The sequence below is a fragment of the Megalops cyprinoides genome, chromosome 15, assembly GCF_013368585.1.
Source record: "Megalops cyprinoides isolate fMegCyp1 chromosome 15, fMegCyp1.pri, whole genome shotgun sequence".
NCBI classification, from domain to species: Eukaryota; Metazoa; Chordata; class Actinopteri; order Elopiformes; family Megalopidae; genus Megalops; species Megalops cyprinoides.
The window spans coordinates 9,579,380-9,606,166 of record NC_050597.1 but is presented as its reverse complement, the minus strand read 5'-3'; the positions used below and the strand labels follow the sequence as shown (position 1 = coordinate 9,606,166).

Here is a 26,787-nt window from a genome sequence, read left to right as displayed (position 1 = left end):
GTCTCAGCGAGGCACCGTGAGGAGAGCCCTGCACCGTTATCTCAGTTGGAGTGGTGACCATGAAGACAGCAGGTCGGAGGTATCGCCCTGCGGATAGTTTTAACATCCCGGCGCGTTGAGCGGTTCCCACCCTTTGAGGACTGAATGAAGAGTCGGAATGGCAGGAGGACGGAGAGGACTTGTGGCCCCTCAGAACACTTTTCTGGAGAATATTGTCAGGCGGTCAAACGGTAAGCAACGTGCATTGATGTTATATCACCCAGATAACAGTGGGGATAATAATTATTTAAATGATCGTCTCGTGAATCTGTTGCCGTCACCGAATGAAACTTTGATGTATTTACAGAATACAAACCACAAAGACGTTCATATCCCGGGGATGCGCTACAGTACAAGAATGTTTTGAGGGAGACAGTGTAAATAGACTAGAAGAGGAATATTCTAGCATGAGCACTTGAACTTGTTAATTCAGAAGCGCAGATAGAGCAGATAAAGAAAACAATAAACGACTCACTTTCGCCGAAACGTTCTCTTTTCTGGCGCAGACTAAAATGTTTCTGTACTTAGATAAAGTTAGGCATTGTGTATCAGAACAAAGAAGAAAATTAGGTTTTGCGTATAGCGTAGGTAAATACGTTTGTTATTTTAACTGATACGTGTCTGTCTTGAATCTATTTTTTGAAACATAACTAACGGGGTAGATAGCATTCCAATTTACCTTTGGTATATGGAATAATACTTATCACATATGTGTCTATTTTGATTATCCAGCGAGTCAACAATCCAGTTCGGAAACATGATGTATTGATTTGATAGGGGAACGCATGAATAGACAATAATAACCTCTAATTACATATCTTAATATGATAAAATTCTGGAACTGTTTTTTCAACCAGCAGATTTGGCTAACAAACATAACTTTATTTCTGCACTGTGTATGTTGGCCTAATTGGCAATTCCACCACAGACAGATTAACGGAACGGTAACAATCTTTGTAACGTTTAAAACGAATTGCTGCGTGACGACAGCGGTTTGAACAACTCTTATGAGCACTATCACTTCGCCCATACTCAGTTTCATGTGGACGTATCGTTTGTTTTACTGTATGACTTAGATTTTGTTTTAGAATAGCGTGGCAGTAACACCAATAAAGGAGACTAGTAGTTCGGCCAGTCCCTGACTGCGTTTAAAACATCGCAACACACAACACGTAGCCTACAGTATCGACCGCTAGTGCGGCAATTGGAATTGGCATTGCCGCAGAGATGAATTCAGTGTGGCATTTTAGGAATGCATTACTGTGGGGAAAAAAACCTCTTAATTTTAATTGAAGTTAATCGTTCACTCAGTTGTTACGTGAGGCATGTTTAAAACATTCATCTTTTCTATTTCGAGTTTCTTTCTCCTGACATTACAGGCCAAAACATTTAAAATGTAATAAATGGTTGAAATTCGGCAAGTGTTTCGAGACCCTTAATTACACTGTTATCATAAAAGACAACATGAAAAAAGTTGTGTGAACATTTAACTGCGCAAATTGGTCGCAATTCTTCCATTGTCAATAAGACATATCTCCAGCCTACAAGACTTCCATTGATAAGTTTAAATGGTCTAAACCCAAAGTAGCCATTTGAATGTGTGGCTATGGTGGTTTGCAGTATTGACTCGACTTTACCAAGTATGACTCATTCCTCAAAAGCAAGCAGGCTATGCCCTCTGAATCTATCTAAGAAGCTAATGCCACGAAACCTTAATTTTGTTTTGTGATTGCAAAATTGACTGCGTTTATTGGAATGAATGGCCAGTGATCTTATTTGGTCATTAATGTGTAATCATATCTAAAGACAAAATATTTTCTGATATAAAACATATTGCACTTTGTGTCAGTTCTGTCCATGATGATACATTGTGCTAAATTCCATGTAGTGTCATTGATGGAGGATAACCCTTAGATATTATGTACCAAGTTTCATGCCAATCAAGTACGGTACATGGTATTTTACAAGTTATCCAACAGTATTGTATATCCCTGATTACACCCATTTAAGCTCAGAGGGCATTGCCCATAGCCTTGAAAATCCTCCCTAGTTTTGTGAGGTTCAGTCAAGCTGTTTTGGTTACACAGATTTTCCTGATCTTTCCCTATTCCTGCAAAGCAAAAGATTCTTTGTTAATTGGTAGTGGCTCTTCCAAACCTTCTTTTTTGTGATCAGGCCAACAACCTCTGATTAAAAATGAAACATTTTATTGTGTGTGTTCAAGTACCTGTGCTATACTTATTTTTTAAAGTATGTTCTTAATGTAGGTACTGTAAATTCGTGAATGGATTTAAATTTCATATTTGTATTTTTAAAATATTGACATTCCTTGCGATGAGTGGTACGTACGTTTGTTTGTTTTGAACAACATTGTTTCTCTGGATTTAACCATTTTTCTTTTTAACTTTTCAGTTTGGACATTATCACATAGACAGACAGGTATACACAATGTTCTATAGTGGTGTTTTTGTTCCTCATATATTCCCCTCTCTAACTATCTGTTACTATGGTAATGTTCTATACCAATTTCTGTTAATTTACAACGTGTTTTGTTAGAAATTTTGAAACTCTGTGGAGAGACTAAGTCTCCCCCTTTTCCCTTTATCTTTCCTATGTTTTCCTTTTCCCTGAAGTTTTGCTATTATATTTGTGAGTTTTATAGAATTTAACAAATGAAGTTAATCAAAAATTAAAGGGCATCAATTGCATACTGTAGGACCTTGATTACCTTATTTTTTCTACAAATCAAAGTTGAATAACAGTTGCAAAAGCTGTGAACCATTGTAAAATAACAAATGTTGGCATGGAACTTCCTACTTCCATACTGTTTGTGTTCGTCTTAATAGTTTTAGTGCTTGTCTACATTTAGAAGAGAGCCCCGCAGTTTTGTATTTTGTTTGTTAGGAGGTGTGTTTTGCCAAACACCTCGAGTAGTCCCCTCTGTTTTCTAAACTGTGTCAGTCATGTAAAGCATATATATATATTTTTTGACGTTCAAGTCCCAGTGACTGCTCTGATCCCATTCTTACATCAAGGTCATAATGGAGGCTTAGATGCAGCAGACAATGGGTGACTCCATTTTGTCCTTTGTCCTCCTTTGTCTAATATCTGTATGGCATTTATTACACGATTTACATTAATTTACCAAAATCTTGCTCCTAGAAAGAGTAGTGGTCAGCTGGGGAGTGGAATAGGAGAAGTGTAGTGTGGTGGCAAGGAGCACGGCATGTAACACAAAGGTTGCCTGGTTAATTCACAGGTGGGCCATGGCTGTTATATTAAATACCTCGGGCAAGGTACTTAAACTGAACTTAAACTTATAACATGTATAAATTGTAAGAGTGACTACAAAGAAAACATACTGTAATGAATAATAACCAATTTTGGTGTTTGTGAAGATGGTATGGAATCAGTCATAAAAAATCTGTCATCCATTTTATGAGTAGTAATAGAAGAGAGATGCTTCATGAACCCTAGATTAGGTGGAACTACCATGTGCTGTCAATCACCACCTCATGTAAAACTGTGGAAAGACTTTGTTCTCCATCGCAGTACAATTGGTTCAAAGCATTGCACATGGTTTCTTCCATCATTTTATGGTTTACTCTCCCATCACAAGTGCTAAGGGACATTGATGGTTAATTTCACACATTGCCCCCTGGTGCTTATAAATAATAAATGCAGCTTTAAACCCCCCCACCCCCCACCCCCACCCCCACCCCAACCATACTCCACCGCAGTGACTGTAGAGATCACTTGGCCGTAGTGCTTTCTCAAGATGGTTATATTCATGCCCAAAGAGTTCAGCAGGGCTGTGTGGCGCAGGTAGAAGGCAGGTTTAAGTCAGCAGAGTGTCTGTGACAGGAACGCCACTATGACACGTCTGTCTAAGAGCTGAGATTACGCTAGCTAACAGTTCATGTAAAGTAAGTATAGGCTTCAGCACCTGTAGGAAGAAAAAGAGAGAGAACATTCTTGGGTATAAAACCCTCCGCTGTTTTCTTATTCTGCTTCTGTTATTCTTTTGCAACCTATTCATCTGATTTCAGAATCAGAATCAGATTTATTGGCCAAGTATGTTAGCACACACAAGGAATTTGGTTCTGGCCGTTGGTGTCTCTCAAGCAATACAGACAATTTCAGTTAGAGAAATACACTGCTTTTGATGTCTGAAACTATATACAGTATTATACAATTTTTCATTATCAGACTTGTCATATTGGGAGTTTCTCCTTTGCATTTTATATAGAAATATGCAATGGCAAATCAGTTAGGTCCTGGACATACCAAAGAAATATTTTTTTGCTCATCATTTTCAACTCTTTGGGCATGAAACTATAACTTGCCTCAAAAAGCGTGGTGCCAGGGATTTCAGGATTTACTGGATGGAAAAAAAACACCAGTTCATGAACTAGCAGTCACAGTCTATCTTAAGTGTAACTTCATAGGGCCTTCCTAAAGTTTTATAAAGCAATAACAACATGCTTGTTACATTACCTCTTTATGAAGCAGTAACTGCTTTGCTTTATGATAGAAGGCACAGAGTGACATTTATGGTTTTGTTTTTACAGAACATACCCTGTATCACTCTATGTCTGATGTCATGAAGCACTACGATTGTGTATAAATGAAATGGCAATTCCATGGTCATGAAGAGGCTGTATTTGCTTTATGCCTCAAGTTACTGTATATCCAATATAAAGCGTGACTAAACTGTTTGCTAGTGTAGCATATAAAACTGATTTATGTGAAAACATCTCTTATAAACATGTAGATTCATGGTAGCATGTTGTTCATTTTACCACTGAAGCCTTTGGTGTTATATCAGACACCTGTTACTGTAAGAAAACATGAAAAATCCATGGATAGCCATGCAGTCTTCTAATTCCGTTTTATCTCCTTGTAGTGACTTACCTATACTGATGAATTATGGGTTCCTTTTAGAAAGGTCCAGTGTCAGCTATTTGTTAAATTGAAGAGTGTTTTGATCCTCATTGCAATTATCAAAGGTACAGTACAGTTGATATTGCTGAATATGTAAAAACACACTGTCCAAAACTGTCCGGTTACTTTCATCTATACATCTGCTTAAGAAGACCATTAGCGCTAGTGACAGCCTTGCTGTGTAGTAATAATCTCCAGCAGTTTGAAACAGACTAAAGCATTACCCCGCTGAGGGAAGAAACCTAAAACCCGTTTTGTTATAAGCATGGCCATAAATGCTGTTTCTCTATTGCACCTTTATTTTCACTAACTTGCTAGCTCCTGCCATGCACTTACTGAGTCCTGTAAGTGGAAGGTAAAGTATGAGCTGTCAGTAAGTATCTAGAGGTGTTGCTGCTCCTACTCCAATGCTTTACATGTTGTGGCTGTGGTTGTGTGGTATCTGTGGCCTCATTAAGTTTCAGACTGCCCCGAGTCTGTGCGCAGACAGAAATCACAAGCGTGGCTCCTTGTTCCCTTTCTTCTCCACAGACACCAATTTCGTTCTGGGAAATGCTCAGATTGTGGACTGGCCCATCGTGTACAGCAACGATGGATTCTGCAAGCTGTCTGGCTACCATCGGGCTGAGGTCATGCAAAAGAGCAGCACCTGCAGGTACCACCTCAGGACCTTCTGAGTCCTTCTCCTGTCCTGTTTTTTTGTTTTGGTTTGCCTGTCACCACTGTGTGGCAGATCCCTATCCTTCAAAGCCTCCTCTGTGGTTCTAATTCCACCACATTCATCTTGCAGCAGGGTGATGAATCCCATTCAAAATCAGACACACGCCACTGACATCACCATTCAAACAGTATTGACATGAAACAGTGCAGTATCACAGAGTGCATTCTTGCTGATCTGGAAGCAAAGCTGGTCTAAATGTTTTTGTCCAAGAGTTACCCATGTATATCCTTTATAAAGGAACTTAAAATACTGCAGTGCAGCAACTGTCTTCCAGAGTTATTCTCTGCCAGTAATAATTATACAAACAATATACGTAATACAAAGAGGGAAGGAAGTACACATTGGATGGTGAAGCTTTTTTTTGGTAGGTAGGATCAATCATACTTCCACAAGTTCCCTTACTAATGTCAAAAGGGTTTATAACTCCTGTAAATATGCTATAATATGAATTAATGCGTGTTTTGACCTAACCTGTGAGTTAACTTTTGTCTCCAGTGCATTCAGTCTAATTTTGTAATGTTACTTTTGTTCTGTGTTTCCTGTGACCAGACTTGCATAGGGTAAGGAGGAGGAAATTTAAAGCAAATGGTAGCTCTTATTTTAGGATTAAGTCAGATTAATGTGACAGCCATGGAGAACCGCGCATGTCCCTGGAATGCCAAGGACATTACGGCACGAAACATCCCTTTCTGGAATTACTCAGCTTTTCACAATTCAGAGAATTTCGAGCAGTATTTTTAGATCTGCTGTTACATGCTGTACCTTATGGTAATAAGTACAAGATGAATTTGAATTGCATTCACACGTTTCAAAAAAAACTTCTCGCAGAAAAATAGCAAACGTTGAAGTTTGCAAAGGAGCGATATCAAAGCCCAGCATCAAACCGGGAGTCCCTGAGGAACGGATCCGGAGTTTCCAACCTGTCGCATGACAAGCCGCATTGTAGCATAACAAGCTCCTGCCTAGAGATTCTGATTTCCAGCATTGCCCATGACAACCTGGCATTGAGATAATGTGGATTAAGAGAGTGCAGGCAGTGCTTTGTGGGCCACTCTCAACTGCTGCACTGAAACCAAGTCACTCCTGTCACAGCCCCCCCACCCCCCCCCCCCCCACTGTTACTAGCTCCACTGATCTGGTAATGGACTCCTCTAATGCAGAGGAACCACGCCTCCCCATCAGGTAGTGGGCGACCGCTTGAAGAGTCATGCTTTAAATGAGGTGCAGGGGTGGGCCGGGCAGGGACCGTGACGCTAATACCGCTGGGAAGACGCTACGTTCCGCCGCGGCGAAGGCATAGACGCACACACAATGCCTCATTAACAGCCTTCAAGGAGGAAGACAGCAGCGTGGTCCTTGACAGCACTTTGAGGCAATCAGCAGGGAGAAGTGCTTTCGCAGCCAGCCTTCACTTCAGTGATTAACGGCAATGAAAAATAACAGTTCAGACGCTGGGAGTGCCTCCGCTTGGCATCTCCCAGAATGTGCACCACATCACGCCTGTGACCTTAAAGGTCTTATCTGGGCCCTTGAATTGTTCCGTGGGAGTCTAAACCCCGGCATTTGTTTCAAAAAGTCCGTGATTGCTGGGGTCCACTGGTACAAGACCTATGATTTCACTCATTTAATTTATTCCTCATGAATATGATACATGGCAGTGCTCTTCTCTGGTGGAGTCCCAAAACGGATCCTTCATTATGAGCAAAGGCTCAAACGAACGTCTGTCTGCCCTCCAGAGAGCGCTATGAGAGCTGCTGTCAGTTTGCCCACTAAACCACTTTCAGTGGCTGGAGAGTCTTTGCCAGATAAACCTCCCAACAGTTCAGTCGGGTTAGTGTGTCACAAGCCAACATGAATGCTGGGATGGATCAGAGCTCTTCCCCCAGGTCTCCTCTCTTGGCTCTTATCTCTGTGCGGATGTGCAGTTCCATGTGCCGACCCTGAATTGGTTCCTTTTTCTGATTTTTGGAATCAATCAGTTGGGATTACGTTCAAGGTTATCTGAATCTAGATCAGTAGTCCTGGATACTGTCCACCTTGCTGATTTCAACCCTGCAGCATACTGTAGGAGTTGAGTCACCTGATGGGGGCATGACACAAGCATGTGCTCATCAGCTGTTTCCAGTGCCTTTTACAATGGATTTTGGTGTCTTCTCAACCATGTGCCCAGCTCTCCCACCCTTTTTCCACTCTGTGGGTACATAGGAACTAGCTTAGAGATTGGACCAGATGTCAATAAAACTTAAAGATTATTTCTACATGAATGGTTCAGTGTGGTCAATCCTAGCCCTGATTTAAAAAAAAGGGTGTTAGGTAATCAGGGATGGGGGCTGTTCAAATGAGTCAGATTAAGTTCACAGAAATTCAAATTTTCACCGATCAAAGGTGCAAGCAGGCTGAGTTGTGTTTGAAGATTCTGTCAGCGCCTGAGTTGGTTGGGGAGAGAAGTCGTCTTTGATAATTTTGCTCTGTGTTATTTGAGATGCCTGTCACTACTGATTATTTGTACTCTCCACTTGAATCATGGAGAAGGCTGCAATGCTTATGTTTATGTTGTATAAATAGCATGGCGTTCTGTGTATTGTCTTTTCCAGCTTCATGTACGGGGAGCTTACTGACAAGGAAACGAGCGAAAAAGTACGACTAACCTTTGAAAACTATGAGATGAACTCATTTGAAATACTTATGTACAAGAAGAACCGTAAGTACCAGACAGCGAGAAACTTGCATGACGGAACAATTTCAAAATATCTGTTTATCATGTAAATGGATTCAAATGTCCTTAAGCACTTTTGCATAACATTTCTCACAGACTGCACAGTAGAGAAGATGGCCTCAAAATTGTGAGCAATGATCTCGATTTTTTTTTTTCAGGAACGCCAGTGTGGTTCTTTGTCAAAATTGCTCCAATTCGTAATGAGCAGGACAAGGTGGTGTTGTTCCTCTGCACTTTCAGTGACATCACAGCGTTTAAACAGCCCATTGAAGATGATTCATCTAAAGGTCAGTATATTATCTGCATTGAGTGAGACCAAAATGATTTTTGAAAATGATGGTTATCAATGTCTGCCCTGGATTACTTTTCAACACAATACTTATCTGAATTCTTTCTTCCACCCCTCTTCTCATATGTCAGAGTCAGATGTTGGACAAATTTTAGACTGTCTACAATAACTGCATGAATTATGTTTAAATAAGAGCAATGGATTATAGTCATGAAAGAGAGAATATGCATACCATACAGTGATGGTGCTGTGACCTATTTTCTGTATGTACTGTTGTTCATTTGGACTTATTATATGTGCTTGTATTTTTTGCTTTCAGAGTTGCTCTGATTAAAAGCATGTGCCCAATGAAATATAAATGTAAATGATATTCTGATAATGTCAAAGGTCCAGACTCAAGCTTTGCAGGTGTACAACCAATGTTACTCGATGGTTTGCAGTGAGCGTGTACTCTGCTGCAACAGCCTCATGGCCTCTGTGGTCTTCTGTCCCTCAAGGCTGGGGAAAGTTTGCCCGTCTGACCCGAGCGCTAACGAGCAGCCGAGGGGTCTTACAGCAGCTGCAGCCCACCGTCCACAAGGGAGAGAACGTTCACAAGCACTCTCGTCTGGCCGAGGTAGGGGCGTGTCTCGGAGGGACTGACACGGAAGCTCGGGCCTCCCCTAACCTTAAACTTAATCCTGACCCTGACTAAACGAAAGCTGTAACCCTGACCGTAAACCTAATATTACCCAAAATCATAACACTTGTTATGACCTTATAGTTAATCAAAACCACCCACTGCCTGCCCATTCAACATGTGAGCAGTCTTACTGTCCACAGGTCATTTGTTTTGCCTTCTTCCAACTGAATTTCTCATTGATGAAGTCTTGTTGAAATTAGCTGTTGTGCACAATTGCTTACCGACTTGTATGTGAATATATGCACATACTATGATCATGTCTTATTTCTGTGTTGGGCACTGTAGATACAGTATACAGTAATACCTTGTTATTCATTTATGGTTGGATGGTTATGGTTGGTAACTATCCCCATCCCTGACTCCAGTACAATGCAAGAAGTAGTTTGAGGCTCATGTTGCATTATATCTGTACCTATTTAATACTTTATTTTGTAATGATTAAGAGAAAGTTCAGTGTAAAGGACAAAAAGAATGATATTCACAGATTTTCAACAGCAGTTTATAGAAGGTATCACATACAAATAAGGAGGGGATTACTGTATTAATTTAATTATAAAACAAATGAGTGTTGTATTATTTATAGAATAACTGCCAATTAACAAATGTGAGAACAGACGTTTACAAAGACGGGCAATAGACTGAAACCAGGAAATCCATTAAAGGAGAATTGGCTTATTCTCCTGGTGCGGTTGTGTAGAAATCCCACAAGCCAAGAGAGGGGGAGAAAAGCAATTCTGAAAAGCGCTCTAAGCAGCCCCCTTCTCATTATGAATCCAAGAAGAGTAGGCCTGCAGTATCATGTATCACTGTACGGAGTATTTTGGAGTCTGATTACTTACTTTCCGTCTGATTTACTGCCCCTGCAAGGCTCAATGGTGCAAAATAACGATTATTAATTGTCTCATTACAGCTGCTTTAATCAAAGCGCAGAGAAAGCATGTTGGTATTTAAAGGTATTGAGAGACAGAGCAGGGTATGCACAGTGTGACTGCAGGCATTTTTCTAAACGTTCATTTCTTTTTTTTTCAACACATCAACAGTGGAAAATTCATCTGGGATGTAAGACTCTTGCTGAGCTCTCACTCCCCCACTCCCTCCCTCTTTCCCTCCTTCACTCTGCAGGTACTGCAGCTAGGCTCTGACATTCTCCCCCAGTACAAGCAAGAGACGCCAAAGACCCCCCCTCATATCATCCTCCACTATTGCACCTTCAAGACCACCTGGGACTGGGTGATCCTCATCCTCACCTTCTATACCGCCATCATGGTGCCCTACAACGTGTCCTTCAAAACCAAGCAGAACAATGTGACGTGGCTGGTGGTGGACAGCATCGTGGATGTCATCTTCCTGGTGGACATCGTGCTCAACTTCCACACCACCTTTGTGGGCCCGGGCGGGGAGGTCATCTCCGACCCAAAGCTGATCCGCATGAATTACCTGAAGACCTGGTTTGTCATCGACCTGCTGTCCTGCTTGCCCTACGATGTCATCAATGCCTTTGAGAACGTAGATGAGGTCAGTTACTGCTCCTGATTTCGCAGGAGTATTTTTTCATAGCCTAGTAACTATTCCCAAATGGTTACTGAAGCAGATTTCCTGCTTGAGGTGATCATATCTGAGGCTTTTAACTGACTCGGTTGGTGAAGGTGCTTGCAGACAGCACAGGCTGTCCCCTACAGGCTAAATTACTGCACGTTTGGGTTTGGGCTCTGTCAGCTCCCAGTGGCCACAAGTCCACAGCAGCAGAACATGGCTGGGTCTGTTCTGCCAGTTTAGCAAGGGTCTACGTTGGACAGGGTTCCTCGTCAAACTGTTCTTTGCCAGGTGCCTGTGGGTTGCACAGCTGATGACAGTGAGAGATATGCCTACCCTTCACTTGCCATTCACGTTCCTGTGGCCGTCCACACTGTTTCTGGTGTGGAAACATAAAATAGCTGTTGGCTGCAAGGGTGTTGGAAAATCGCACTTGTCATGCTTCAGCACTCCTGCATGAGTGTGAGGTGTGGTGAGACAAGCCTAATACACACTTTGGCAATTCCAAAGCTGGCGTTAAAAAGGAAAAAAAAAAGAAAGAAAACCAAATAAAGATGGTATAGTTGTTATACACGCTCCTGAGTTTCTCTTAACATCTATGTGCTAAGCTTTTTTTTACAGCTAATATGGTCAGGCATTGAGCTTGAGTTTTATTTGAAGGCATGTAAATCTTTTTTTAGCGTCCTCATTGATTAATGATCAAATACGGGACAGCCGTTTCAATGTGCGACTTCATCTGTAAACATCTCCAAGGAATTTCCGTCTTCTGAGATGGCGGCACATTTACAGTAAGCTTTTCATGGAGATAATGAGAGAATAAACACAGGGCGGAAGTGTAGCATAGTGGTAAGGAGTAGGACTCGTAATCGAAAGGTTGCTGGTTCGATTCCCCGCTGGGGCACTGCTGCTGTACCCTTGGGCAAGGTAGCTAACCCGGAAATTCCTCAGTAAATATGCAGCTGTATAAATGGATAACATGTAAAAATTGTAACCAATGTAAGTCGCCAATAATGTAATGTAATGGGATTATCTGTCCATTCTGAAACTCTGAATGTCTGGGAGTTCCAAGGATGCCTTCTCAAAAGCTGTGGGACTAGGGCCATTTATGCAGAAGCATTAAGCCAAGGTTGTCTCCAGACGTTTCTATTTGACTTCCTTCAGTGTGTAAATGATTTAAAGGGCTCTTTAGACATTTAACTTTTGGGAGTGAGGATGAGAGGTTCACCTTTAATTCGGATCGTTAAAAAAGACTACTCCCAGCTCAATCATAATTCACATCAATCCATTAAAAACTGGCAAGGCAAGGGCCTTTATAAATGAATAAAAATAGATGTGAAGTTAATGAGTGGATAAAGATGGTGGCAGATCTCATACAGTGACGTGACACCCATGGTGAAGAAGTAAGCCAAGTCCATTGGTGCTTTGTCAGTGATGGGAGAATGACATTTCATTGACCTCACAATGGGAGGAGCTACCATGTTCTGTCAATCACTGACTTGTGTGAACCAAATGAATTTGCATTTCATGGAAAATTCTGAAAAAATCTGAGAAATTCTGAATCATTGCTGGCACATGATAGACCCCTCCATGTTTTAGGTTCATCAAGCCTCTCTGTACCATCCTTCGTGTGAGTGTTTTCTGCATGTAGTTCAGGTGACTGGAGACAGTGGTGTTAGAGTGCTATGCTGGGAGATAGCTGACCTTTCAAAGCCAGCGGTCTGTGCCTCTGTTGCCTGCTCACGGTAGTCACTGTCCCTCCTCTTCAGGCCTGATCTGAGCACAGTCTCAGAGAGCGCTCTGACGGCTTTCATTCTCTGCTGTAACTATGCACCGCTTTGCAGACGTTTGACGCAGGAAGAGAGTGTCGCTGAGCTGGCAGGGTGTTGTACCCGTGAGGATGGGTGCGATCCATGTCTGCCTTGCCATTCTGGTTTTCTGAGAAACAAGAGGAGGGTTGTGACAGAGCATTGTCGCATTCCACTTGCAGCCCACTTTTACGTGGGAATTCATTTTACAGTGGTTATAGTGGCATCTGGTTTGCATGTGCAATTTCCCCGTTACTTTTAACAAATTGACTTCAAACCTTTGAGTCTCGCCGAAGTGCATTGAAATGCATCGCTGTCTTTTGAGGTGGTGGTGGTGGGGGGTGGGGGTGCGGACAGGTGGTGAAAGCGGGGGTGGAAGAAAACAAAGAATAATCATTCCTTTTCCTCAGGATAAAGTTTTGTCTATGCAAACTGACATCTGGTCTAATTATGTACTGAGGGATTCGCGGTTCCTACCAATTAAATTAGCTCTCAATGGAATATCCAAACCTGTTAACAGGGCACAGGTCTCTAACTCCCTGCAGTGGGAGTGGCTGTTTACTTTCCCAATTCCTTTCCTCTTCATTATTTTTATTCCTGTCCTGAGAGCCGCTGACCTGCGTGACTTGGCGTGGTTACACGACTGATGTGGCCAGATGCTGGGTTCAGGGCTTCATCATGGAGTCAGCTGTTGCAACAGGCAGCTTCAGGAACACAAGAAGGGCATTCACAATTAATGACCATTAATGAACAAACATCAAGACTGCACTGAAGAGCAGTTGTTACAGTACCAGTCAAGAGTTTGAACACACCTACTCATAGAAAGGTTTTTCACCTTTACTATTTTCTACATTGTAGAAAAAATTGTAGACATCAAAACTATGAAATATCACACATATGGAATTATGCCCCAAAAAAGTGTTAAACAAATCAGAACTATCTTTCATTTTATATTCTTTGAATTAGTCGCTATACATTTTTAAAATTATTATTTTTTTGTGGCTACAGCTACACTATTTATATTTGTATAAGAAACACATTTAAGTACAAGTCTTGTGATCAAAATGTCTTTGAATGTATGTTTCCCACTATCTTAATCAGGTGTGTCCAAACTTTTGACTGGTACGGTATGCTTTTACTTTGGTTTGGTCTTACAAGTATCTCCCATCATTCCTAAAAATGTAGTTTTCGGGGGAGGAAGAAGGGAAAAAAGACAATCTAATTATGGAATCCTCGAGAGAATTTGTATGCGTGCAGGGGGTTGAGGTGGGGTTTGATGTTTATTTCAAAAGACCAGGTTGAAATATACCATGTCTCTGTAGCATGACTTCTGTTATTCGGTAGTATTGAATCAGCTTTACGTTATTACACAGAAACAGCTCATATGTCAGACTCAGTAAACCGCAGAGGTGTAATATCATATCTGTCATTGTTTGGATAGTCCAAACTCCCCCCTGCAATTGAGGAGGAGAAATGTGATATTTTATAGATCCCGGCCCTATCAATGCACTGTGTTTTTCTTACGCAATTTCACATCTGGCCACACACTGCTGTAGTTTCGATTCTTCACCCATTAATGTGTAAAAAGAGTTGCTCATTTGTAACTGAAATTGATTTCACATGAAGGATTGCTGGCAAAGTAATTTTTCTCTTAATTGAGCTCTGTAAGACCATTCACGATTGTCTCTTACAGTTATGTGGTCAGTCTACCTGCACCTGAAGGTATTTGTGGCCACAGACAAACAGCTATAGTCCAAACGGGATCCATAATAAAATGATTTTTAACATACTAAAATTTTGTTTTAATGGAGAAATCACTTTGAGAAAAACCTGCTCCCCTCCCCCCAAATGCACACACACTCAATCTTTAAAAACATACTTCAGATCTTACTGCTGCTTTAATTAAGGAGATGAAATCATGATTAAATAAGAAGCAATTCCTCATGGGATTTGGTGCTGTATTTAGTAGATGGACTAAATAAAGCGAATATCCTCAGAAGTTCTGAGAGCAGTATCTTCCAGCAATATGGACCACACATGCTGTGTTTTCAGAGAGTGAAAACTGCATAGAGTCTGTATTACTGTCAAAATATTTAAGGCGATAATCATGTGGGGAAAAGAGGTCATGATAGACTTGTATGTTAAACAGGCACAATGGTTGTTTCGCTGAGAATCAGGCTCTTAAGGGCCACTGACTCTGGTAATGCTTATAGTGTCTAACAAAACACTTTCTCTGAGGTCCATTCTTGTTGTTATAACTGTAAATATAACTGTATATATTGTAATTCTGAAACTAGCCCTCTAAAGCACGCAGACAATAGATAAGCCATCTATCTCATTCAGTCAGGGCTATGAATCAGTGAATCAAAATCACTTGAAGCATCTCATCCATTTTTAGCCAACAGGAACCAAGAAGAACAGGTTTTGTTTTCTCATTTTGGCCTAATGAGAATTAAACAATTCGGCAGAAGACATGTATACTGTTGATGATTATATTGACCTTTCATCTTTGTGTTGGCTGGGGCATATGTTTTGTTTTTTTTTTTTTTTTTTTTTGTGGGGAACATTGTGAACATCTGCAGAAACATGCAATGTTGACTCAGAAGTTCATAAATTCAGTTGATACATTACTATAGCTGAGAAGGATAGACGGATAGATTTTACATCATCTCATGTTTGTGACTGTTTGATTGGCCCTTTATTCACAGTCTCTTCGTCACCCTTGATTTCTGTGTTGCATCATTTTGGAGCTCAAGCGGAGGGTTTAACATTTGTGCCCCGAATCAGCTAAAGCCTAGACTACACCCTGTGCTTCTTTTGAGAATGGGAAGCAAGCATACTGCAATGGTACAGCAGTACAGCACACAGGCAGAAACAGCACACAAGCTTTGAGTTATTGTTATGTTAAGAAGCTGGAGGATTGCATAGATGGAATACTCTAATCAAACAGGTTTGTGCCTGTGTGCCTTCTGATCATAATCAGTGCTGTATAGTGAGAGAACTGATTTAAGATCATCACCATGAAATGCACCACGGATATATTGTCTCTACCCAGGAGAACACACCTGTTTGAGCTAAGAACCTCAAGTTATTTAACCAATCAGTTATCTTCTGCAGCTGAGTGATTGATCACTGGTGTGTGCAGAAAGAAACCTAATAGCTTTTTTTCACCAGCTTTAGCTGTTAAGCCCCTTATTCACATAGTTCCAGGGAGTCCATTATGAGAACTGTGTGAGAGTATTTATCTTTGAGAGCTTGCGGTTTATTAGTGTATGGTTTCTCTCTATATAATATTGCTTTGCTTTCCAAGCATTGTTTTACTCGACTATTTAGTGTAATGTATCCCTATATTAATGCCATTTGCTTTTACATTTTTAAGTTGCCTTGGATGGAGGCATCTGCTAAATTATGGGGTGATGTGAATAAAATAATTCCCAAATTTTTATTTTAAGTAGGGTAAAATGTTTTATTGGTAACAAAAATTAAAACATTTTAAAATATTTTTAAAATGTGTTGCACCTAGAAGTTAACATTTGCTTTTATGTGGTCTGTGAAAATAATTTGCTTGGGGTAGCCTAGACTGGTTTGGAGCAGCTTATTAGGTATGGTAGTGCCAGGGGTGATATTTCTGTTAAATCCACACTGGCCTCCCCTGACACAGTAACCGTGTCATAAAGGGCAGCCGATCTTCACTCAGAGGCGACTCTTTGCTCCGTTTTAATGGTGTATGAAGGTAAGTCATATTTTCACACAGCGCGGTGGCCTGAGGAGGTCTTTCAGGCTATTTACCCTCCATTCAGTTTGGTTTCTCGAGCAGCTGGAGCCGTGTGAATGGGCCACAGTGTTCCCTCATCAAAGTCGGGGGAGTCCCTGTGGGATGTGCAGGTTTCACTAAGCCCTGCCACAGTCTCTGATGTTTAGCAGAGTCCTGCTGACAGTTTCCTGATGGGGAGGGGGGTGCTGACAGAGCCTGGTTTAACTCCAGGAGGGGCGTACTCCCACTCCTGCTCCAAAAATAGCTATATGCTATTGAACCTTTTGAAATGCAGGTAGGCTTTCTGTGTTCTATCACGGCGAATAACGAAAAACCCGTCTGATGGTTTGGGAGCTGGGTCTTTAAGGTTCAAATCCAGTGCGGGCATGCTACTATTGTACCCAATGAGTAAGGTACAAAACCTGAATTGCTTCAGTAAATGACTGGATCAAAATGTGTACTGCAAAAACTTTAGAGGAAAAAAAGGTGTCTTCTAAGCTTGAGAACCTGTAGTTAGACAGTTTTCTTTGCTATTATCTCTTTTGTTCCTTTATATATTATTTACTTCAGTTGGATTTAATATTTCATTTGTCTCATTGAATGCTTCTGTGTTCTTTTGTTTGACCATTATGACTTCTTTTTTTCTCCTTCAAACCCTTTTTTGTTTGCATGGCCTCTCCTCCCTCTGTTTGTTTGTGGGATGCGAAGAACTGGAACCATCGGGCTGTCACTCAAGTAGGCCTCGCAGTTTTCATTCTCTAATTTGTAGTTTTGTAGAATTGGTTCAGGTTCAGATGTGCAAATAATATACAAGTGAAAAAAATGCAATATGCAAATGTTTTGACAAAATGGTTTATACTTATACATTCATGCACGCACGCACACACACACACACACACGCACACACGCACACACACACATACACACACACACACACACACACACACACACACACACTCACTTTTTTACATGGACTTGTATGCAATAGATGCATTCATTGTTAATTGTTCTTGTGGATACATGTGAGTCTATTTGATGTATATAGCTGTCTGTGAGTTTGTGTGGGCCTAGGCAATTGAGATTACTGTTATTAACACCACAGATGTTGCGTAAGAATAAGGACTGTTGTATAAGCTATAATACATAGGGGAGCAACTATGCATAATCTGTGTGTTTCTGTACTTGTGCAGTGACTGGTTACCCATTTTTTCAATAGTCCATTTGTTATTAATGTCATTATTGTTATATGTTTTTTTCTTGTACTGAGACACCAAGTAATTTCAGAGTCATTATGAAAAGTTTTATGGCATACAAATCCTGTAAAATTTCCTGCGGAGGAAATTAGGAGATATAATCTTCATTATATCTTGCTTTTCTTCTGAAATGACTATATAATCTATGAAGCAGAATACTGTGTTTGCATTCAAACTGCCAAAATTTTCACACACAACAATGCTCACACTATGTTGTAACTGCCGTGTTTTTTTTTGTAAAATGGGACTGAACCATGTTCACAGGTGGTGACCCCCATAAGCAGTTGCTTTGGAAACAGACACGTGGTATGATCTGAAGATGGGCGGGTAGGGGCGTGACATCTAGCAGTATTGGAATTTTTTTTGCCTAAACACCTGCTGAGGTGTGAAAAGACCAGTTTATGGCCGTCTCATTTCTCCCAATAATGGGGGATTTGGCGCTTTGACTACTGGGCAGTACCGACCTTTTTAAAGGGTACTACTTCATCGGTTCCGAATTCAGTAATTGAAGCAAGCGTAACAGCCCATAATAATGCGGGACACAAATCAAACGCACTACAAAGGGAGAGATGCATTTCAGATTATCTAAATTGCAGCCATAAATTGTTACAACACAGGCAGCAAAAAGGTTAGACGGCTTGGGAGTTAGGCCAGATTTCTATGGCCAAATACTGTTGGAGGACACCCTAATGTACAGTCATATCAGTCCATTAAAATTACAACTATATAACTCCCTGGGTTGGGATGGTTATTTATGTGCACAGGCTCTCCCCTGCGCACACATACCCACACGTACAGACGCAGACGCATTTATATTCAGCTCTGTGCTATTGCGGGAGCTGCGCATTTCCATGCGACGGCGCTGGAAGGAGGGCCTCCCCTTCTGGCCCCGGCTGCGCGGTATCGCACCGCCAGGGCGGTCAACCTTCTGTTTGCGCCGCACGTTCCCAGCGCCGGGTCCCTCGCAACGCGGAGATGGTGGGGAGCGCTGGCAGTTGGTCACGGCTCTGGTGTCACCGTCCCCAGCAGATGGGACTGTGGAGAGGGGGGGGGGGGGGGTTTATCCAGTCCCTGAAGATCCATCACCTCTCCCACATGTCCGTGCTGCGGCCCAGAGAGGTGCTGGGGAAGGATGCTCAGGGCGCAGGACTGTGTCGCCTGTGTCTCCTGGCACAGCGATGTGACACACTGCCTTCGAAATCAGGGCCCCAGGGGATTGGACTATAGCAGCTGAGCTGAGTGCTACTACTATTATTATTTAAGTGTAGATATACAAGGATGATAAGCTGTGATACGTCTAAGTGCGCAATACAGGAACAATGGCAGAGGTACAGAGCAGCCAGAATTACAGTAAGTATGCGTGCAACTGAAAAAAGACTGATATGATAAACAAGAAGCTGCCTAAGGTGACTGTAGTATACTGACGTGAACACAGACATTTATTCACTTTAGTATGAACACTGTAGTAGCTCATAGACAGATGTAGAAAAGCAGCATTACATCATGCCAAACAATGACTCATTAGGGCAGTGATCATTTGCATCCTCCTGTTATACATATTGATAGCTAGAGAATACTATGTCAGGATTGGTTTAAGGATGGAGTGATCAGATACAGGGCATTAGGTGTAGAATAGGTTCAGATGTAAACCAGTGTGAAGGCTGAACAGTTTTGCTTTTAGTTTGTCAAATGATGTGCAATTCTGCAGTTCTGGCAGTGGAAGTACACATAATCCTTTTCATCCTTGGGGAGCCAATGAGGGAAAAAGTATTCTACTATATGAATACCACAGAAGTAATCTTCTAGCCATTTACAGACTCTGCGAAATAGTCAGAGAGACAGCAATTGCATAGAAGTGCTGAATGACCCTTCTGAAACAATCTTATTTTTCCTTTACTGTGAGTCAGATGAAAAACAAATGAGTGAACAACTAAGTGTCATAGTAAGACAGAATGCCAGTGTTGCATTCGACTTAACATCTTGTCAGTGGATTTATACAACTACTGTGGATACATCATCACATTTCCATGAATATGTTTGTACAATTACTGTGATTGTATGACTCCGTGCGCCATTACTCACCAATACAGTATTGGTAAATATATAGGAATGGCAAATATAGTAATGGTATGTACAGTAACAGTTTATATGCAGTCATAGTATGTCCAGAGTAATGGTATATGCACAGTACTATTACTGTGACTGTATATGTGCCATGCACTGTATATATACCAATGCGTTATATGTGGAATCACTGTGTATGTGCTGTCACTGTTCACGACACTGTGCAGATGTGTGAGTCATGAACCATGTCATGAACCCCCTTCTCCTCTCTCCGTCCCCAGGGCATCAGTAGCCTCTTCAGCTCCTTGAAGGTGGTGCGGTTGCTGCGGCTGGGCCGGGTGGCGCGGAAGCTGGATCACTACATCGAGTACGGGGCGGCGGTGCTGGTTCTGCTGGTGTGTGTCTTCGGCCTGGCTGCCCACTGGCTGGCCTGCATCTGGTACAGCATCGGGGACTACGAGGTGATCAACGAGGACACCAACTCGGTGCGCACGGACAGCTGGCTCTACATGCTGGGGGAGACGGTCGGGTCACCCTACCGCTTCAACGTCAGCGGCTCCGGCAAGTGGGAGGGCGGCCCCAGCAAAGACTCGGTCTACATCACCTCGCTGTACTTCACCATGACCAGCCTCACCAGCATCGGCTTCGGCAACATCGCGCCCACCACGGACGGGGAGAAGATCTTCGCCGTGGCCATGATGATGATTGGCTGTGAGTAAGAATCGAGGTTCCGCCTCCCATGCGTGGCTGGCTGGCCGTGGCCCAGCATGTCCTGGGACTCTGTAGATATTCACTCAAGATATCAGGGTATCTGTCATTGCTGGAAGTGACAATAAAAATACTTAAAGGCCCTCAGTCATTCTTTAGCAATGTCAGTATTCTGAGATGGCATAAGTACTGTATATGGGAGCCAGAGAGATCCCCCCTGTTATTATCATAAGTGTGATTTATGTTGGGGTCTTTAGTGATGATGGCCGCCATTAATATCTGATGTTTCTCAGAAAGCCTTTGCATAATGGATTGATGTGAAGCGTATGACAGCACCAAAGGTGTTGACTTTCAGCCTAATGTGGGACCAGCGGTTTTGCAATCAGATCATGATGCCAAGTGGTGATTAGAATATCAAGTTGTGGCTACTCCTCCTTTGGGAGGAAGTGTGATGTGTGTCTCTGTCTCGGTGTGTGGGCCCCATGGGGCATTACAGGCGTTCATACTGTGACTGCCACCTTGTACCCTCTAATGGGAGCTGGTCTCCTCCCCTGATAAAGACATGCAATTAAAAACGATTTGTCTCCTTCCGAGGAGTGTCCACTGAACATCTCGGGTGACACACGATTTTGTGGGGAGGTGTGTCTGATTCACTGATGTTGCCTGGGAAGGATTGCTACAGTCCCTCTGTGATAGTTACACAGGCCAGGGAGTCCTTTTTTCTGGTCCAGGGGATATTGTAAACACGGACACCTGCAGGTTAATAGGCTTGGGCAGGAGGTGGGAGGTAATGCCAGGTGGGAAGCTGTTTTTTGTATGGGAAAATTCTGCCCCAATGTGGCTCCCTGATGGCTACCCTCAGCTAACTGAAGCATAAAATTATATCTAATTTATATGTAACATTTTTGACTTGATTCAGTGACTTACTGCTGTGAAGTCCAGATACTTACACTAACAGAATTGGCGCTATTCTTACACCCTCCACCAGGTGTACCTTTTGTGAGGAATAATATATGAAAGTTCTGGCACAGTGCACACATGCTCTAAGCGTGAAATTCAGGAGCTTCGGTGCATTCAGTCATTACCCTATCCCAGGGCGTGAAGTGGAAAGGCCGGAACTGGTTTCACTGCAGCAGGAAAGGAGTTTCTGAATATACTGCAAGGCTGGTGGGATTTGTCCTTTTTATGGGTGTGAGTTTGTGGTTACGGTAGTCACAGCTGTACAGCTGGAACCCTTGATCTGCTTGTCCCGCATAAACTATTGTGTCTTCAAAGCCACATGTATACAGTAATCACTGCAGCTAATGTCATTACTATGATTCTCTATGGCACAGAGAGACTGCGGAACACCATAGGGAGTGAGTGTGTGAAAAAAAATATTCGGGACATGGTGCTTGTTTTTTCAGGTTTGGATTGTGTAATGATGTTTATTTGGGGGACGGCTGTAATTCCCGTGACATATTGCTGGCTTGTTTTCCCTTAATCCTTCTTTCTTTTTTATTTTGTGCCATGCTGATTTTCCTTAATCCTTGTTTTGTTTTTCTATTTCCCTCCATGTTGAATTTGATTTTATTTCACAGTTTCCATTAAGTTTTTTTCTTAGTGAATGCTGTGTTGTTTGCCTTCTTTTGCTTGAAATCTTTCTTTCTCTTTAAAGCTGCCTATGCAGCCATTCAGTACTTTCTTTCATCGAAAAACTGCTTGTTATGTTTGTGAGGAATTAACTGTTGGAACGGATACATTTGAAGCCAGTTTTGGAAAAGAGTGCCCCTCATTCTGAAATATAGTAAACTCTCAATTATCCAAGGTTATGGAGGACCCTCGCCATAACTACTGTAAGTGCAATACACATAAAAATGAAATGAGGATTATCCATGCCTAAATCAAATGCACAGATATGAAATGCAACATGCAAAAATGATTTGCTTTATACTGTTTGTCAGTTTCCTTCTTTTCCAGTCCCACTGGTTAGCATTTTTCTGTTGGTGTAAAGCATTTCTCTGAATGCATTGCTTTCTGATAAGGCACTGACACAGACACCTTTTGATGAGGCACTGATACTGTCTCTGATACTGATTAATCCACCCAGGGATTATGAAGAATTGACTGTATTCTAGATACGCTCTTTCCGTAATCGGTGATACAGTGATACAGTTGTCTATGGTACAGTAGTCATACTGACATACTGACAGCGGTTTAAGGGCTGCACCTTTGGATTTATTGTTTAACACATTGTTAGAGCGGTTTTTGTATAATGGTACAGTGTTGCAATGATAACTCATTCTGTGAGGCAGGAATGACTTTGTGTCCAATAACTATTGACGAGAGATTAAGTCTTGTAACAGTATAGTATTTACTCCACGCAAAGAGCACAACTCAGTCCTTCAGGCAATGGAATGTCCAAACTTCTTCACTAAGAGACGGAGCTAAATATAATGATAGTATACTGCTGTTGGCAACAATAAGTGCTTTAACTGGGAACATGAGCTGCTTAGTGGTATAACAGAAAAGGTTATTGGTCTATTTGTTGTTTGAAGAATCGCATTTTATGTTTTGCTTGTCAGGACAGGGAACACACAGGGCTAGAGTACGTTTTAATGAAAGACATTTGCTTGCCGGCTCTTTCCTCTGTGCAGCAGTGATGCTCTGTCAGGTTTTCCAAGGCTTATGTAATGGTAACAGTTACAGGAACCCTCTGAGACTTAATGGATCCTAATTTTACTCCCACTGATGTGTGTTCTTCGTGTTTCACTTCATTTCTTCAGGACATTAATGTTAATAAAGCTCAGGCAATTATCTATCCACTTATTCAAATCTCCATATAATAACTAGACTTTTTTTTTTACAGTACTTTCATTAAGAGTGTGTCATTATTTCGCTGTGTCTGCAGGTGTTATTTTGTGTTAATCAAAAATCAATTTTAAACGAAGATGTCATTAAAACAATACATACAGCTGCTGATGAAATAACCCAGTGGCCTAGTATTTTATTAAAGACATTAGTCTGAAGGATACATTTAGAGATTAAAACATCCTGCAAATGTGTGTGCGTACCTCAGGGACATAGTAGAAAAATATAGTACACCACATTTTTTAAATATATTCTTTGAAACTCTTTGACATGTGGCAGTTTTTTCAAGACTGAAAATTAAACAACCCACACCACTTTGCATGGTCCATATATATGACATTTGTAGGATTTCTTATGTCAGGTATCAGGTAGTTGTTAGTGTGTGTGTGCCAATATACTGCACATATGTACAGTTTATAGACACACACATATACATATACAAATACATACATCAATGCCTCCACAGTGTCCTCATGGTGCTTTAAAATCGGTGAAATTATTTCCATCCTGGAAAGCCATGAAAAGGTCAAGCAAAGTGACCGTTTTTACAGTGAGTGAAGTATGTTTGTCTTTGTTACTAACCATCACGGCCTGATGTTGTTTATTATCAATTATGGAGGTATTCATGTGCTAACATGTCAGATATTATTGTACAAACTGGCCAAACTGGCCTGTTTTATCCATGAATCATCATCGAAATGTTATGGAAGTTGTAAGTCTGTTTTCAGTTAGAACCATATCAATTAATCAATCAATCAAATTCTATGTAAAGAGGCTGACAAGCAGCTGTTAGTAGACACTGAGCTCTATGGCCCACGTTTGATCCCAGCCATGTCACTGTGCTCGGGAGCCCATAGCAGTGTAAAAAATTGGCTTTGTTCCATTGGGGATAGGAGTGGGTATGTCAGCAGGGGTTTCTCATCTGACTGTTCTCAGGCACCCTGCCATGCATCAGGGGTTCGAGCTGCTCGGATCATAGCGCCTTTCCTCCAGTGAGCACCGGTTCCACTGCAGTGCACTGAGCGTCTTGCAGTGTGACAAACAGCCTCTGTCTACATGTGAGCGTATTAGAGGATTGCATTTGTGTCGCCACAGCACTCCTGCATGGTTGCAGTGGTTTTTGCAATGGGGTGAGCCTAATATACCATTGAAACAGGATTATATAAAGAGGAAAAAAAAACATTTCACATTATTGGTATTTTTTGCAATGAAAAAATGCTGGACATAGAGCATAAAGCACTTTCCCCAAAGGATTCAAAAACAGTCAGGGAAAAAAAAAAACTTTAAAATTATTCCCTGACGATAGGAAAAGGCAGCTGAGAGACTCCTGGAAGACATCTGAAGTGTTAACAGTGGAATAATACACTGTGAACATATGCTGATGCAGAGAGGGAAACCTGTAGGTGCCATCGCTGCTGTCAGACATCAGTCGTGACTGTCATTGTCTCCCTCAGTTCTGGCTCTGACAGTCCATTTTGTCTTGTCTCCCAGCCAACAGGGCATAGCTTGTCATTCTGTGTCTCCAGTACATGACGAGTGACAAGCTGTGCCAAGCGCCGTTAGCCACTGTCCCTGGGGTCTCTTAACCCCCATTATATATTCATAAACTCCTTCACCCAACCTCAGAGTCTCTTGCCATGTAAACCCTGTCAAATGCACTTTTGGTAAGTCGGTCTGGGTAAGAGTGCATGCACAATAAATACAATAATGTAATAAAAGTAAGTATAAAAATACACAAGGCAAGAGGAGTGAGGGTTCTCTGGCGCATGAAAGACGTGTTAGAAGACACATTAGGAGTTGTGTCTGGCGGGCAGAGCTGTCATTACAGGTCACCTCTGCGCTCATTCCATCCCATAATGTCAGCACGGGTGGGCTGATGTGTGCTGATCATTTTTCCACATGACACATTCTTACCAGCGTGCTGAACAGAATTGTTAACCTCATCGTGCAGCACTTGCACTGTAGCTGAGTAATCACGCTAGGTAATTACTGCATGACTAAGGCAGGAACATGTGTTGTTGTGCTAAATGCAATGCTTTACTGAGGCTTTGTTGATTCTTTGAGATACAGTATGTTCTCATTGTTTTATTTTTTCTCAGCGTGTGTAATGTACTGACAGTAAGCAGAGCAAAGCAGGTTCTCGTGTTGTAACGGAGGTCGCTGGCTTTTGCGGATCAGCCGTTTTCTCCCCGCTGATGTCAACGGCGTGATTTAAACTCTGTTTCTGTCCTCTGGTGGCTGTGTCTAGCACTGTTACTGTCATAAGAGGGTCCCTGGGTCAGAGCTGCCATCACAGGTACACCAAACTTAAGAATATGTGACAAAAGCCACCGGAACCAAGAGAGTCTCTAAGTGCATGGGACCCGTTCCCTTCAGTCATTCCTGGGGGGGGGGGGGGGGGGCTGTACCACACTCTCCACTCTGCTTAGGGTGACAGGTTTGACCCTTGAGGGAAGGAAGCAGAATAACTGCGCGTGCTCGTGTCTGTGTCCGTTCATCGACGCTGTTCCAGGGCCACCGTGTGACATTCACCGGGCAGCGAGGACCCAAGGCTTTGGAAGCACCTTGTCATTGCAGCTCAGCTCTCCCCGCAGAAATCCCAGCAGCCACCTGGAGCTGCAGTGGTATGGCCGCTCTGGTCAATGCAGTCAGGTGAAGACAAGCTTCCCCACAGCTGTGATGGTTAAGCTTGAAGGAATGCGTATACACACGCTATAGGAGTCATAGGATCATGGAAGGCATGGTTAATGTGTATTGATTTCTTCAACACAGTTGTATTACAGTGAAATTAGCTTTATGGTAGATGGTTTCATCTTTGTTTGATTGCAGTTCACTTTTTGGTTATGATTCTTTAGTGACTGTGACTGTGATTGTTTCTTCCAATACATTCAGGACAGTGGTGACAATGGAAGATCACCTTGATTTGAAGGGATGAAGGGATGCCATGTTGCCATAGCAATAACAAGATCCTCCTTGCTGACTTCTTGATTGAAATTCAAATTCAAGTTTTAGATACCTGGTACAAGAAAGCAGATATACAGTATTCACATTTGTCAGCGTTGACAGACGCTACATCCTTTCTGATCAATGGCCTGGAATAAAATGTGCAGCAAACGACATTTGGGTTGTTTTTGTGGTCTCTGATGTATGAGGTAATCAGTTCATGTTGAATACCATGATTCCTGTCACACACATTGAATTCAACATTCAAATTCATTATTCACATACACATTCAGCATGCATAATGCAATTGCTGCCAGTGTAACTTGAGTATAATAATCTAGCCTTTGCTTTAATAGTAAGATGACATTGATTTCTATTTATGTTGGTTTGGAGAGACAACAGAGTATTCATCTGAGCCCCAGAGTGAGCCTTGGTTTCTCATTATAATTACATATGACTCATTGCTAGTCTGTAACTGTAAAGATA

The 26,787-nt window shown here is 41.9% G+C and overlaps 1 protein-coding gene across 2 annotated transcripts in view; it reads left to right on the top strand.

Moving 5' to 3' along the window:
• kcnh1a (potassium voltage-gated channel, subfamily H (eag-related), member 1a) overlaps positions 1-26,787 on the top strand; it is an 83,318-nt gene continuing 56,531 nt past the window's right edge. The window contains exons 1-8 of one of the 2 annotated variants that reach the window (XM_036546469.1): positions 1-230; positions 2,452-2,478; positions 5,515-5,638; positions 8,299-8,405; positions 8,579-8,707; positions 9,207-9,325; positions 10,514-10,906; positions 20,082-20,511. In XM_036546469.1, coding sequence (XP_036402362.1) covers positions 158-230; positions 2,452-2,478; positions 5,515-5,638; positions 8,299-8,405; positions 8,579-8,707; positions 9,207-9,325; positions 10,514-10,906; positions 20,082-20,511 — 1,402 coding nt within the window. In that variant the 5' untranslated portion in view covers positions 1-157. The remainder of the gene's footprint in view (positions 231-2,451; positions 2,479-5,514; positions 5,639-8,298; positions 8,406-8,578; positions 8,708-9,206; positions 9,326-10,513; positions 10,907-20,081; positions 20,512-26,787) is intronic. The other variant, XM_036546470.1, reaches the window with a different exon arrangement.